Source organism: Sus scrofa, chromosome 9, assembly GCF_000003025.6.
Source record: "Sus scrofa isolate TJ Tabasco breed Duroc chromosome 9, Sscrofa11.1, whole genome shotgun sequence".
Taxonomy (NCBI): Eukaryota; Metazoa; Chordata; class Mammalia; order Artiodactyla; family Suidae; genus Sus; species Sus scrofa.
The window spans coordinates 11,167,690-11,184,315 of NC_010451.4; the positions used below are offsets into that span (position 1 = coordinate 11,167,690).

General features: G+C 50.1%; 1 protein-coding gene across 1 annotated transcript; it reads left to right on the forward strand.

The window, feature by feature from the left end:
- On the forward strand, positions 1,319-11,539 carry B3GNT6 (UDP-GlcNAc:betaGal beta-1,3-N-acetylglucosaminyltransferase 6). Its single transcript, XM_021062552.1, is given in 3 exon segments — positions 1,319-5,215; positions 8,356-8,854; positions 8,857-11,539. Coding segments are annotated over 2 exon segments (1,137 nt in total). The 5' UTR covers positions 1,319-5,215; the 3' UTR covers positions 9,495-11,539.

Sequence of the window (16,626 nt, forward strand, 5' to 3'; positions counted from 1 at the left end):
CAACTCACCTGATTTTCCAAACAACAGCTTTCCAAATATTAGCTTTCTTAGCCAAGCCTGCTGGATTTAACAGTTCAAGTCACTGCCAACCATATGGCGTTCTTCAACCAGTCCTTCCTTCGTGTGTCTCCAGATAGATGCTGGCAAGAGATGAACCAGGACCTTGGTCTGAAAGAACATGATTCGGACCATGCTTTGTAAAAGGGATAACAGAATAGTCAAGGTTAAGTTAAGATTGCTTCAATTCCACCTCTAAAGGGTACACAGTTTTCTAAAGCCACCCTGCCACACACCACCCCACCTTCAAGCATCATCATTTAATTTGGTGTATTTCTGTTGAACTCACTCTGCGCTCAGTGCTGGCATGTCTGAGATGTTTCTCTCTCTCCCTCCTCCCTATTTGCTTCAGCCCCAGACGAGGATGCAAAATGGATCTACCTGGATGAGAGAAAAGTCAGGACACACCTCACTTGGTAGGGTGGCCTCATCCCAAAATAGGGCTTGATTCTCAAAGAACAATGTGGAGAAAGCATAAAAAGAGAAAGAAAAGGAGTTCTCTTGTGGACCTCAGCAGGTTAGGGATCCAGCTTTGTCACCTCGGCTGCTCAGGCTGCTGCTGTGGCTCAGATTCGATCCTTGGCCTGAGAACTTCCATGTGCACCAGGTGCAGCCCAAAAAAGAGGGAGAGGATTCATTTACTGGACCCTAGTATATGAGGACCATGTAGCACTGTGCCATCCATTCAGTACACTTTGGAAAGGTGTGTTAAGTGCTAAGAGTACAGTGGAGACACCTGCCCATGACACTTCCAATCTGGTGTCTTACAAGCCCTTGTGCCAGTTACATTTGGGATGGGTGTCATGGAGGAAGGGTGTAGGGAGCTCTGGGGGCGCGCACTAGGGAACATCCCTGAAGATGAACATGAAAAGCTGAAGGGTAAGCAGAATGAGGAAAGGAAGAAGGCTGGTTATCGCAGAGAACAAGAGGTGCGTATCTGGAGAGATGAACAGGATTAAGTCACGAACGGCTTTGAAAGCCATGCTAAGAACTTGACTTTGGAAAGCTCTTGAAAGGGGAATGGACTAAGGGGAGTCAGTGCGGATGTGGCAACACCAGGCAGAAGAATGTAGGAATCCAAGCAGGAGACAGTGGTGCACAGAGGCACTGGAGATAGAACATCAAATATATTTGAGTTCCACGGAAACAAGCAGGTTTGCGGGGGAGTTATCATCAAGAAAGTTTGAGATGTGTTGGGCTGGAAGTCTATGTGAGATAGTTATCCTGGTGGAAGCTTGAGGATAGTAAAAGAAAAAAAACAAAACAACAACAGAAAAAAAAAAAACATGGATCTGGAGCTCAACTGAGAGATCTGGGCCAAAGATATAAATTTGAGAATCAAAAGCATACATATTTGGAGCTGTGGGAGTCAATGCGTCATTGAAGAAGAAGGTCTCAGATTGAGTCCTAGAAAGCAAACTATGTAAGGACTAGGTGGAGGAATTTTGAAGGACAGCCAAAGACAATCATCAGTCACTTGAAAAGGAACCCTGGGATGATTCCAGTTCCTCAGGGTCTGTGGAAGCCAGCAGCTGGGCTGGATGGTGGGGCTGGCTGTGTTCTTTGTGTGGCATGAGAGGTGGAAGGGAGTGACCTGACCCACGCTGCACTGAGGCAGCAGGCTCCAGGTTGGAGCCCATTGGCATTCGTCCCGGCAGAGTGCTGTTACATCCTTGTTGGTGTCAAACAGCCTGGCTTAGGCTCCTGGTCTTCCACGGAAAAGCTGAGTGATTGTGCCCAAGTCATTTAATGTTGAATGTTGGATTCTACATCTATAAAATGTAGGGCTGTCTTCAGAGTTCATGAATCTAATTATAACAGGTTTTCTGAATAGGATCCTTCCTATAAAGGTGCCTAGCTTGGGGTTGCCAGGGGTACCTCAAAACTTCTGGACAAACCTGAGGAGTGAGCCTCTCTTTCACGACCCACACAACGTTCCTCCCCTTCCTGGTCATCGGGTGCCAGCCTTTGCCCACAGAACCTGTTTATCTTGAAGGTGGGGACAGGCTCCCCTGCTGTATCCCATCCTGATTCTTCTAAGGTGTGGCAGAATAGGCACTGGACCAAGACCTTTTCCACTAGATGAAGACGTGAGGGCTGAAAAGATTGCTTTAGTTCCACCTCTGAACCACAGCCTTTCTGAAAGCACCTGCCACACACACCCAGGACACACATCTAAGTTCTTCTCTGGCCGCTCCAGGACCTCTCTAGAGAGGTCATTGCTGCCTGGCCTAAAGTCTGTTCATTTCACTCCAACGAACTTACTCCCATTTAACTTTCTCCCCACTTCAGTTCACCCCCAAACTTCCCAAACGACATTTCTTTTCTTTTCTTTTTGGTCTTTTTGCCTTTTCTGGGACCACTCCCATGGCATATGGAGGTTCCCAGGCTAGGGGTCGAATCGGAGCTGTAGCCACCGGCCTACACCAGAGCCACAGCAACACGGGATCCGAGCCACGTCTGCAACCTACACCACAGCTCATGGCAACGCCAGATCCTTAACCCACTGAGCGAGGCTAGGGATCAGACCCGCAACCTCGTGGTTCCCAGTCAGATTCGTTAACCACTCAGCCATGACGGGAACTCCTAAATGACATTTCTGCTAGGAAGAAAAGAGTTTTTAGGGAACTTGAAGAAAAGGAGTTAACAAACTTGAGTCATTGGCCCACCGGGAGGGATGTCTGCTCCAGGCCAGGCCTTGGACTCTCAGCCACAAGTGGGACAGGAGTTGCTCAGTCTGGAGAGGAATATGGTCAGGCCTCTCCCGTCACTTCCCACTCATACTGCCCTCCCTCTTCACTCATCCAGCAGCCCCTGGCCCCTGCCAAGCCCTCAACTTAGCAAGGAAGACAAAGAGCCTGAAAGGTGAACATACAGAGTATCCAGTAAGTCACCAAGCCATGAGGACAGCATCCCTGCCCTTGTGACGACCCTGGCACAGTTCTGACCCGGGCCTCACCCCTCTCTCGTGGATCACTGTACCCCATCCCTGGTTCCTTCACTCTTGCCCTCTCCAGCATCTGTACCATGTAGGAGCTGCTACAGTGAGCTCTTGAAAACAGATAGGGACTTGTCAAAACTTTCAAAGGATCAACTTAAAATTCCAAGTATGGTATTCAAGGCCTTTCCCAGGAACCTCTAATTTATCTTTGCATCTTCAACTCCCAATATTTACCTCCCTAGTCACACTAAGCCTGGAGTGTTGTCCAGCCATATCCTGTTATTCCCATCTCTATACCTCACCCTCAGTGCCCTCTCCGTCTTGACGCTGCTCCTTAGCTGGAAAACTTGACCACCTCAAAACCCATGTGGTAGGTTAAGTTTGGCCACAAATTTTTGGAACTACTCTTCACACTTGGTATCTGGGCTGGTCTTGTGACTTGCTTCCATCAACAGAATGTGTTGGAAGTGATGTTGCAAGTTCCAAAGCTCAGGCCTCAAGAGGGCCTGTAGGTCCACCTTAACCATGTTGGAACCTTGAGAACATGCCAGGAAGCCACCCAGGATGAAGGAGAGTGGGGAGACCCAGCCACTGCAGTTGAGCCCAGCTCTCAGCTAATATATTAGCTGAATAGAGCCACATGAGAGAGCCCAGATGGGCCCAGTGCAAAATCTCCCAGGCAACCCACAGAATTTGAGAAATAATGAATGCTAGTTGTTTTAAGCCATTGGGTTTTGGGATGGTTTGTTACACAGCAGCAGGTAACTGATACATTGCAGTTCTAATTGAAGTCACTCCAGTCGACTTCCCCAAGTTCTATCTATGTTTGTACACATCAAATCACTTTCTAGGCATTTAGTATCTGGCTCTCCCAAGAGATGGTGAGCTCCTGAGGATCAGGGCTGAGTCTGATTCATCTCCTTCCTGACCACTTACAGTGGTAATAGGATGAAGCCCTTGCTCACTGGTCAGATTCAGTATACTCAGGTGTCATTAATGTGTCTAGAAAGTATGCCTAGGTGGAGTTCCCATTGTGGCTCAGCAGATTAGAACCTGACTAGTATCCATGAGGATGTGGGTTCAATCCCTGGCATCGCTCAGTGGGTGAAGGATCTGGCATTGCTGTGAGCTGTGGTGTAGGTTGTAGTCGTGGCTCAGACTGCTCATTGCTGGGGCTGTGGTGGAGGCCGGCAGCTGCAGCTCTGATTCATCCCCTATCCCAGGAACTTCCCATATGCCACAGGTGCAGCCCTAAAAAGATAGAAAAGAAAGTATACCTAGATGAACATTTTACATGGAAATTACTCAACAAAGATTTTTAAAGCCCATCCTATGTAAACAGAACAGGCCCCAGGCCCTGAAGTTGCTCTCAGTCTAGCAGGGAAAACCGGTTATTAAAAGCATCAAATGGAATACTACTCAGCCATAAAAAAGAACAAAAAGTGCAATTTGCAGCAACACAGATGGAACTAGAGACTCTCATACTAGGTGAAGTCAGAAAGAGAAAGACAAATACCATATGATAATCACATATCTGGAATCTAAAATATGGCACAAATGAGCCTTTCCGCAGAAAAGAAACTCATGGACTTGGAGAATAGACTCGTGGTTGCCAATGGGGAGGGGAGAGAGTGGGATGGATTGAGAATTTGGGGTTAATAGATGCAGACTATTGCCTTTGGAATGGATAAGCAATGAGATCCTTCTGTGTAGCACTGGGAACTATATCTAGTCACTTATGATGCAGCATGATAATGTGAGAAAAAAGAATCTATACATGTCTGTGTAATTGGGTCACCATGCTGTACAGTAGAAAATTGACAGAACACTGTAAACCAGCTATAATGAAAAAATAAATAAATAAAGTTTTTTAAAGGGGGAAAAAAAGTATCAAAGTGTTTCAATCAAGTGAAAGGCTGGGAGTGTATGAGGCAGCTGGTAGGTGGAGGAGTCAAGAAAATGGCCAGAAGTAATGACATTTAGCTTCATCATATAGGGTTAGCAAGCTGCCACTGTGGGAAGGAAGTTTGCAGCCCCCCCCCCCCCAGTTTATCCACCCTCTAGGGAGAAGGGATGCATGGATTGGTCAGATTCAAGAACAATGAAGTAAGCCACAGTCCTGGGGGCGGGGCCTCAGCCTGTGAAAAAAAGAAGGTCTAAGGTAGGTCCCAGTCTGGGAATGGCTCTCGCCAATTTCTTCTCTCTCAGACCTTCAAGGTAAGATGGGGAATTGGGCTGCTTCCTGCTGGCAAGGAGGTGCATTTTCTCCTCTCCCCACCTCCCTGTCCTTCGAGTGCTAAGCAAGAACCAGGAGTTCCCATTGTTGATCAGCAGGTTAAGAACCCAACCGAGCGCCTGCGAGGAGGTGGATTCAACCCCTTGCCTTACTCAGTGGGCTAAGGGTCTGGCCTAGAGGGAGGCCAAGGGGAAAGGAACCAGGGCAAAGCCCCGGGGTTAGAGCTCCACATTTTGCGTTGGGATCACGGATAAGAAAAGGTGTGTTTGCCTGCCACATCCACGGTGTGTGTCCTCCTCAGGAATACCTTGGGGGGGGGGGTAGGGGGCTGGAGGGTGACCCAGGAGATTTGTGTTCCAGCCACCGCTTGACATCAAACTGGAAAAGGGAATAGCCAATGAGAATGTTTCCTGTCCCTGGGCTTAGGGAGAGCGTCCCAGGCAGAGTGAGTAGCAATGTGAAGGCAAGCAAACGTGCGGAGCCTTGAATGGAGTGAGAAAGGAGCAGCCAGAGGGTCACAAAGGAATTCATATGATCCTGCATGAGGAGGCTGGACTTCATAGAAAGATGACTGGCCCATAAACACTCCTGTGTTAGCCAATCGCTAACATTACTATAGTATTTACTATGTGCCAGGCATGTTTCAAAGTGCCTTACGAGAGTCATATTATTCTCTGAGGGTAGAGCTCACACTTATCCTCCGAAATAAATACACTTGCCCAAGATCCCACAAATGAACCTGAGGTTCAGAAGAGTCACATACATGGCAGGTCTGTCCTCTTTCAAAACCCTTTGCTAGTCAGTAGCTGTGATATCTGTCAACAGGGACACAGGTTCCGTTGAGCTGGACTTACCAGGAGGTTTCCTGCAGGAGGTGGTTCTTGAGCTGAGTCCTGAGGGACAAGGGATCGGGGTCAGCAGAGGCCATGAAAGCTTTGGGTGCAGGCACGCCGGGGATCCTGGAGGAGTGTATGGAGAATGGAGGCGAATCCAGCAAAAAGAACCAGAGAGGCCACCAGAGCTTCCTATTGTCAGCATCCAAGAACGGAGCTTAGCAAAACAGCAGTACCCTCAGGAACAGATCTGGCCCAACCTTTCCCTTATTTTCATGCGTAAAGGTCATGAGATCAGGTTCCTGGATCGAGTTTATCAAGGTTAATGAGAGTTTAGTTGAGGTAAGTTCAAGGGGAAGCGGCAAGGTAGGAAGAGCATTGGCAAACTTAAGGCTGTGACATGGCTGATGGCCAGGGCAGGTGGATAATTGTGGGAAGCCGAGAAAGGAACATGAAGAGTAGCGTGCAGACCTGCATTCAAAGCTTATTCCGGCTGCTGTAGAGGAGGGATCCGCTGAGAGCAAGAAAGTGTGTGGAGAGACCAAATAAGGCTATTTCGTCTGAGCAGCAGATGCTAGCTTTGATCAGCCTGTTGATAACGGGAATGGATGGGGACAGAATGATGAAATATTTCTGGGTTAGAATTGACCAGGCTTGGGTGGGGGATGAGGGAAAGGAGGGAGTCATTCAGTTTTTGGTTTTAACAACATAGGACGGGGGTGGGGGGAACTCTGGGACAACGCTGGGGACGAAGATGAGAACTCAGGTTGCACCCGAGGTGGCTGGGCACCACCACATGGATCTGGTAAGTAAGAGGTGGTTGGCTGGACATATGTATGGCTCTTGGGTTCAGAGGTCCTAGAAGCCAAGGAAGTCATCTTGCCCAAGGTGAAAAGAATGTCTAGGACAGAGCCCTAGAGAACCCCCCCACTCTTCCCCAGCCCCCCCCCCCCCGCCGCCGCACCATTAAAAGACATCAGAGAGGAAGAAATGAGCAGTGAAAACTGAAAGATGGTTAAAGAGGCAGGAGAAAAGCCAGGAGAGAGTGGCAGCCCTGAAACGGGGAGCAGCGACTTTCAGGAAGGGCAGGACTTGGTGCAACTGAATGCAGCAGGGAGTAAATATAGGAAAGGCCGCTGTGATCTGGGGTTTGTCCTGAGCTGTCCTCATGAAGGCAGGGCTTGAGGTGCACCCAGGTAGGTGGAGATGGAGTGGGGGGGTATTTAGATACACAGAGGGGAGGGCCTGCCCTGGCTTGTGTGGGCAGCAGAAAATAACACCACCAGATAGAAATAGAAGGAGGTGGGGCCAGAGGATGCCCAAGAGTGTAAAGAAACAGTGCCATTCATTGACTGGCCAGTTTATGCTCATTGAATGCTTCCAACTACCTTGTAAAGTAGGACTCTATTAACCCTTTGTTAGACAACACTCAGCTGTAGGTTTCTGAAGTGACTTATTCCAGGTGATACATATAAGTGGTGACAACAGAATTCTAAGCCGAATCTGAGTCCAGAAATGTCACTGCATGCTTCCTTGACTCTGGTGGCAAGGAAGGAAATTGATCAGAGAGGGTCAGGGCTTGACAAGGGTATAAGAGGAGGGAATGAGGAGTTCCCATTGTGGTTCAGCAGAAACGAACCCGACTAGGATCCATGAGGATGCGAGTTCAGATCCCTGGCCTCGCTCAGTGGGTTAAGGATCTGGCTGGTGCCATGAGCTGTGGTACAGGTCGCACACAGGGTTCGGATCTGGCCTTGCTTTGGCTGTGGTATAGGCGGGAGGCTATGACTCCCATTCGACCCCTAGCCTGGGAACTTCCATATGCGCGGCTTGAGCAGGGAGGGACCTGGATGCAGTATCAACAGGATGTAGGGAGTGGATACAAACAGAGGGTGGGGAGAGAGTCGGGGCTTCCAGCTGGAGCAACTGGGCAGATGGTGGTACCATTCACTGAAGTGGAAAAAGCAGCATATGGATTCACGGGAAGACAGAGGCTTTGACTTTGATGGAAGGTTCTGCCATGCCCAGGTGACATCCAGAGGAAAGGTCAGCGAGCAATGAGATTCACAGATCTGAAGGTCAGAACACTCAGAGCTGCAGGAGACATGACATGCTTCAGTATGAAATGCTTCATTTCGGTTCTGATTCCTTTTTTACCTTGAGGACAGAGCTGAGAAGGGGTAGTTATGGGTTCCGGAAGAGACGTAACGGGGGAGAGCATCATTCCACTGATTCCAAAACGACTCCATGTTCACCTCTGACTCGGTCGTTCCCCCCCCCCCCCACAGATGGCTTTTCCTCGCCGCCAGTCCATGAAACCCAAGAACCTGACCTGCCTTCTGGTGGGTGTGAATTTCTTGGTCCTGTATCTATGGTTCCTCCAAGCCCCCAGGTCCCAGCAGGAAAGGATGTGGGCTGGCTCCTCGCAAGCTGACCGTGTGACCCCTGTTGCCGCACCGCGGTCCAGCCCAGGGCCCCGGTGCGTGGCCAACACCTCGGCGAACAGCACGGCCGACTTTGAGCAGCTGCCCGCGCGCATCCAAGACTTCCTGCGCTACCGCCACTGCCGCCACTTCCCTCTGCTCTGGGACGCGCCGGCCAAGTGCGCGGGCAGCCACGGGGCCTTCCTGCTGCTGGCCATCAAGTCGTCGCCCGCCAACTACGAGCGGCGGGACCTCATCCGCCGCACGTGGGGGCAGGAGCGCAGCTACATAGGGCGGCAGGTGCGCCGCCTCTTCCTCCTGGGCATCGCCGCGCCCGAGGACGCCGAGCGCGCCGAGCAGCTGGCGCACTGGTGGCGCTGGAGGCCCGCGAGCACGGCGACGTGCTGCAGTGGGCCTTCGCCGACACCTTCCTCAACCTCACGCTCAAGCACGTGCACCTGCTCGACTGGCTGGAGGCCCGCTGCTCGCGCGTGCACTTCCTGCTCAGCGGCGACGACGACGTCTTCGTGCACACTGCAAACGTGGTCCGTTTCCTGGAGGGGCAGCCGCCCGACCACCACCTCTTCACCGGGCAGCTCATGAGCGGCTCGGTGCCCATCCGCGACAGCTGGAGCAAGTACTTCGTGCCCCCGCAGCTCTTTGCCGGACCGGCTTACCCCACGTACTGCAGCGGCGGCGGCTTCCTCATGTCCAGTCGTACCATCCAGGCCGTGCGCAAGGCCGCCCGCCTTACCCCGCTCTTCCCCATCGACGACGCTTACATGGGTATGTGTCTGGATCGTGCTGGCCTGGAGCCCAGCGGCCACGAGGGCATCCGGCCGTTCGGTGTGCAGCTGCCGGGAGCCGGGCAGCCCTCCTTCGACCCCTGTGTGTACCGCGAACTGCTGCTCGTGCACCGCTTCGCGCCGTATGAGATGCTGCTCATGTGGAAGGCGCTGCATGACCCCGGGCTGACCTGTGACCGGCGGCGCAGGGTCTCCTGAGGCCGGGTGGGCCGTGCTTGGGGAGATGAGCAGCCTCCACAGGGTACCCAGAGCAGGGGTGAGGCACGTCGCGTGCTGAGCGCCTCACCCCTGCTCTGGGTACCATCTCTCCTCCCCAGCTCTCTGCACCTGCCTCCTAGCTGCATATTGGGAATCACCTGGGGGAGGAGGGGGAGTGGTGAAATACCTATATCCCGGCCTCATCTCCAAAGGTTGTGGTTGTCTGGGGTCCCCCAGACTTCTAGCGATTTTTTTTAAGTTTCTCAGGTGCCTGGAATGTGCAGCTAGGAATGAAGCCCACTGTGCCAAGGATGGACCGGGCTCTGTCACCCCTTCTACAAGTCTTTCGGGGCACCCACCTCCAGTCGCTGTCGGCAGAGGAGCAAGGGAAGAGTGCGGAGCCAGAATCAAATGTTACCTGCAGGTGCAGGACACATGTCAGTCGTCACTTCACTTCCTCTACAGCGTGTGGAGCTGAACCTGACAGCTTTCAGATGGATTCCCCTTTCCTAGAAGTCAGCCTGCCTCTGAAGCCTAGAAAGCAACCCCCCGGAGTCAGAGCGGAGGGTGTCTGGCAGCCTCCTCGCTATCTGGTTCTCCTCCCTTCATCCCTCTGTGCAGCCCAGACCCCCCTGTGCCAAGTGGAAGCCAGGGCCCGGCCAGGACAGTGACTACATCCCGGGCCATGTGCTCAGTGGCACACAACACACCACATGTCCCCTCCACGCTCACCTTGACCACAGCTGATGGCCTGCCTGGGTCTGGCCCAAGCACGCCTGCCCCACCCGCACTCACTCCAGGGGACAAAGATGGGCTCCTTGCTGGAGTCTGGGCCTCAGGGTCAGTCGGCTTTGGGGAACCAAGCTGGGAGTTCAGGGTGTGGGGACGCTGCGGGGGTCGGTCATGAGGAAACCAGGCAAGGCAGTGATGGGGAATCTGGGAGGACCGTGCTGAGCAAGCCCGTGGAAGGTCAATGCAGGGCCTGAGTTTGGAGGACGGGGGATCTGATGAGTAGCCATGAAGGACCGTGATGAGGGCGTGTGCGGGGATGACCGGATCTGTTGTGAACATCGATCGAGAGGCTGGGGGGTCAGTGGCTAGACTCTGAGGATCAGACTGTGGTCTTGACCTCCAGGAGCTGCCAGTTGTTTCGGAACAACTTAAGGGGTAAGCAGCTTAAGGGGGAGGCAGAAACGTGTGCTGTCAAGGTCCCACCTGTGTGAGATGGACAAGAAGGACTGAGTTTCAAGGAGGAGAGCCCGATTGGGAAGCCAGGAGACTGACCAGACACCTTCCCAGCCCTCAGGATGAGGTCCAGTCTGCCCCCTGGCAGACTCTGTCCAGGCAGAACAGCTTGCAGTCCCTGCTGTGTCGGGCTCTCTCCTGCCCGGGCATCATTGCACAGCTCTGCTCTCTTTACTGGAAATTTCCACCAATTACCACCACCATCCATGTCTCTTGAATCAATGAGGATGCCTGCAGGAGAGGCTGTCCATCAAACTCTGCTGCCCGCGTCCCCCGGACACACATCTAGACTACATTTCCCAGCCCCCCTTGCAGGGAGACACGGCCACGTGACCAAGCCGTCTTCATGGCTGTCTGTGGGTGAGACAGGACCACTCCCGAGGTCCTATATATACCTCAGTATAGATATAGGACCCATCCCTGACCTTACAGATGATTTTCAACCTCGGGACTATTGCCATTTGTGGAAGGGCAATTCTTTGCCTTGAGGGGCCGTCCTGTGCCTTGGAGAACATTTAGCCGTATCCCTGTCCTCTGCCCACTAGATGTCAGCATCATACAACCAAAACTATGTTTAAAGATGGCCAGAGGTACTCTGGTGAGCAAAGTCGCCCTTAGTGGGGAACCACTGGCCCAGAGGAAGGTAGAAAAACAAGAGGGCTTCCCAGTTCGCTATATGGAGCAGGGCTGCCTATGGATTCAGCTCAAATTTTTTTTTTTAGGGTCGCACCTGCAGCATATGGAAGGTCCCAGGCTAGGGGTGTCTAATCAGAACTGTAGCTGCCAGCATACACCACAGCCACAGCAATGTGGGATCTGAACCACATCTGTGATCTATAGCACAGCTCAAGGCAATGCCAGATCCTTAACCCACTGAGCAAGACCAGGGATGGAACCTGCATCCTCATGGGTACTAGTCGGGCTCGTTTCTGTCGAGCCACAATGGGGAACTCCCTCAAACTATTGAGAAGAACAAAATACACTTTTATATTTTTTGAACCTCTGGGGTTTTGTTGGCCTTTTGCTAGGGCAGCCTTGCCGCATCCAAGGTAACCTGTTTTCTCTGATCCGTGTTTCTCCCTGGCCAGACTGGCTGCTCCCAGAGGGAGGGACCATGTCCAAATCACGCTGAGGCCCTGGCATCCTGCACGCTCACTCCTGGATCCAGGAGGTGGAAGGAGCAGAAGGAAGAGGCACCATCCAGGCGCCCCTTCGGAGCCTCAGTCATGGGCCCCCTGGAAGCACGTGACCCCTGCCAGTCTTGCCTCTGAGCAGGGCCTGGCTCACAGCAAGCACTTCCTACATGCTTTAGAGGTGAACAGGTGAGTGGATGAGCGGCTGTCTGTCCCAGAGTGTGGACTGTATCCATCAGAACAGGATATTGTTTCCTATCACTGCTTGAAGAAATGACCCCAAACTTAGTGGCTTAAACACATACACACACATTTCCCAGCTCCTAGAGGCTCCTTCCTCCGTCTTTGAGGCCAGAATTATTGCATCCCTCTCTCTCTCTTCTGCTTCCACCTCCCATTTCTAAGGACCCCTTGTGATCACAGTTGGCCCTCCTGAATAATCCGTGATTATCCTGTTTTTTTTTTCTTTTTTCTTTTTTTGGCAACGTTCTCAGCATACAGAAATTCCAAAGCCAGGGACTGAACCTGCACCACAGTTTCAACCCAAGCCACAGCAGTGGATCCTTAACCCGCTGCACCACCAGGGAACTCCTTATCCTCCTGTCTTAAGGTCACCTGATCCATCTATAACCTTAATTCCCTTTTCCCATATAACCCAACAAATTAAAAAAAAATAGTGGAGTATAGTTGACTTACAGTGTTGTATTAGTTTCAGGTGTAAGTGAATGAGTGACACACAAACATGTATATACATATATCCATTCCTTTTCAGATTCTTTCCCCATATAGGTCACTACAGAGTCCTGAGTAGATTTCCCTGAGCTCTACAGTAGGTCTGTGTTACTCATGCACTCGGTATATAGCCAGGGGTACCTGTCAATCCCAACCCCCCATTTATCCCTCCCTCCAATAGTTCTCCTTTAGTAACCATAAGTTTGGTTTCAAAATCTTTGAGTCTGTTTCTGTTTGGTGAACAACTTCCCCTGTATCATTATTGACTAGATTCTATGTGTTACTGATCTCATATAATTATCCTGATCTGTCGGACTTCCTTCACTTAGTATGATAATTTCTAGGTCCATCATGCTGCTGCAAATGGCATTATTTTGTTCTTTTTTATGGCTGAGTAATATTATATTGTATACATATGCAATATGTATCCATATTCAGTGTTGTATAAGGTACTACATCTTTATCCACTCCTCTGTTGGATATTTAGGTTGCCTCCATGTCTTTACTCTTGTGAATAGTGCTGCAGTGAACATTGGGAGTGCATGTATCTTTTTGAATTGTGGTTTTCTCCAGAGAGATGCCCAGGAGGCGTTTTGCTGGGTCATATGGTAATTCTACATAAAAGCTTTCTAAGGAATCTCCATACCGTTTTCCAAAGTGGTTGTACCAATTTACATTCCCACCAACAGTGTAGGAGGGTTCCCTTTCCTCCACACCCTCTCCGGCATTTATTGTTTGTAGACTTTGACCATGGCCATTCTGACTGGTGTGAGGTGGTACCTCATGGTAGTTTTGATCTGCATTTCTCTGATGATGGGTGGTGATGGGCATCTTTTCGTGTGCCTTTTGGCCACCTGTCTGTCTTCTTTGGAGATATTTCTCTTTAGATCTTCTGACCACTTTTTGATTTGGTGGTTTTTTTTTTTAAATAGAAAGCTGTATGAGGTGTTTGTATATTTTGAAGATTAATTCCTTGTTAGTCATTTTGCAAAGACTGTTTCCTCTTCTGTGGGCTGTCTTTTCATTTTGTTTATGGTTTCTTATGCTGTGCAAAAGAGCCTTTAAATTTAATTAGGTCCCATTTGTTTATTTTTGTTTTTATTTTCATTATGGTAGGAGGCGGATCCGAAAATATCTTGCTGGGATTTATGTCAAAGAATGTTCTGCATATGTTTTTCTCAGTTTCATAGTATCTGGCCTTACATTTACGTAACCCCGCATATTCATAGGTTTGAGGGATTGGGGTGTGGACATTTGGGAGGAGGCATTATTATGCTTATCACAGTGTCTGATAAGTATTTGTTGAATAAGTAAACAATAATGAAATAAAAATGAATAAGTGAGCAAATGCACTTCCTTCGCACAGACCTCCCCGATGCAGAGTCTCATTCTGGACAGTTGAGCATCATTAAAATTGAATTCCCTTCCCCCTAACTGCCATTTACCAAGTGCTTATAGCAGACAAGGAAACAAGAATGCTGAGGCCAGAAGAAGACGCCTCTGTGTTTTCCAGAAAGTCTGAATTCTCTGATTTGAGAGCTTCCTCCTCCCATTTCCCTAGAAGGCAGGTGGATTAGCCCCACTGTACAGGTAAAAAGCTTCAGTAACTTCACAGCTCAGTGCTGTGTGTCTCTGGGTCCTGGTCACGCCATCTCTGAAGCTTGAGTCACTAAGCTCTGGCACCACCTGGCTCATGGGGCACTTTTGCACCCCATGGCCGCCAGGGGGCGCACCCTGCACGTGGTTTCCACGCGGAGGTCTGTTTTCGTGTAAATTTGGGTCCTACCAGGAGGACCCTGAGATGCGCCTGTCTCGCTAACAAACACAAATGCAAAATCCTACGCAAAATGCTGGCAGCCACAAGGTGGCAATATGTAAAAAGGATAATGTCACAGCACCTAGATGGGTTTACCCCAGGAACTCGAGGTGGGCTTAGCATTAGAAAAAGAATCAGAATATGTGAACAAAAAAGGAATATCTGTGCCATATTCCTAAAACTAACAAACGCAATTTTGTAAGTCAACTATACTCCAATAAAATTTATTTTAATAATAAATAAATTAAATTAATAAAAAAGGAATATCCATCAATATGGTACATCACATCAAGAGAAATATGAGTACCTTAGATGTGGGAGAGAAAAAAAGTTTGATAAAATTCAACATCCAGGGAGTTCTCATCATGGCTCAGCGGAAGGGAATCTGACTAGTATCCATGAGGATGCAGGTACGATCCCTGGCCTTGCTCAGTGGGTTAAGGATCTGGCATTGCCATGAGCTATGGTGTAGGTCACAGATGAGGCTTGGATCCCGAGTTGCTGTGGCTGTGGTGTAGTCCGGCACCTACAGCTCTGATTCGATCCTTCCATATGCCCTGGGAACCTCCATGTGCCGCAGGTGTGGCCCTGGGGGGAAAAAAAAAGAAAAAATTCAACATCCATTCGTGATTTTAAAGGAAATATTAGCAAAAGGTGAAAGCATTTCCTTTAAGATTTGGAAGAGACCAGATGTGCCTATCACCACCACTGTTCAAAGTTGTCCAAGGCTTGAGAGCACAGAAAGGCCAGATAAAGATTTCAAATTATAATGACTTGAAAAAGAAAGACAATGATCAAAACCTCAGAGGTTTGCAATCCTATTAGACCCAATTTCCCCATAAAATTAATGCTGTACTTGCTATCTTGAAATGAAATTCTTAGCGAATATAATCAGTTCACACACATATTTTCCCCCAAATCAATATCATTCTTTAATTATAATATAAAATATTAACAAAAGAAAAAATACTTTTAAAATAATATGAATAATTAATATGAATAATATGAATAATAAAATTCTTGGGCACAACAAACTCCCTTACAAATTTTCAAACCTCCCCCTAGGGGGCAGTACACCCCATTCAGAACCATTAGCCTACTTAGAAAACCCACCAAAACACACAGACAAATCCTATAGTTCATTAATTAAAATAATTTTAAAATGTACCACGTCTTCCAGTACAAAAATCAGTTTGAATTCTATATAGTAGTAACAAGCGATCGTGAAAAACCATTTTGTAAAAGTACCATTTATATTAAAAATAAAAATGTACCTAGGAGTTGTCTTGTGGCCCAGCAGATTAAGCATTGTCCCTGCAGCAACTTGGGTCGCTGCTGTAGTGCAGGTTTTTTTCCTGGTCCAGGAACTGCCACCTGCTGAGGGTGAGGCCAAAAAGTGATGCAAGAACACAATAAACAAACATATAAGACGTTTCTAAACATCTGTAAAGATACTGTGCTATAAAGTACTTCCAAGTCCCTGCCTTCCTTGGATCCTCCCCCATCCAGGAAATAGGGATTTTTATCATCCCCATTGTGCAGAAGTGGAGACTGAGACCCAGTAAGTGCATGACCTGCTCAAAGTCCCAAATCTGCTGCACCCAGGTCTCCTGTCTGCCATTCCCGGGCCCTGACCACTGCCCGGGGCACCGTGCCTGATGCCCGCCACACCTATGCTGAAGGCTGCAGCTGCACAGGGCCCGGGCGGGTCTCGGCTCCAGAGAGGAGGCGGCCAGCGATCTGGCTGCACGCATGCGCACACACCCGGCTCTAACACGTGGGTCTCCAGCAGCGGCAAAGCTCGGTGTCGCCTTCTCCGCAGCCCCTGGGAGCTGGAGGCAGTCGCCCCGCCCCCCGAGGCAGGAGGTGGGGGTGGAGCCCGAAGGGAAGCCGCGCTTCCGTTTCCCCCACCCACTGCCGTGTCTCCCCCCCCAAACCCCGAAGAGCAGAGCAGATGACGGTTCTGAGACCAGAGGTCCCTGCCCCACCCCCAGGGGAGGGAGAATGGGCCACAAAGGAGCAGTGGCTCCAGCATCGCACCGCAGGTCTGCGGCAGGAGGGCCCCTGGCCTGACCCCAGCTCAGCCCCGGGGGGCGGGGGGGCCCTCGGGGGTTTGAATGATAACGACTGGCTTTGCTGCCCAAGCAGAGGAAGGACCCTGCATCTCAGGGCTGGGCGCTGTGTCCGCGCTTGAAGCCCGGAGAGC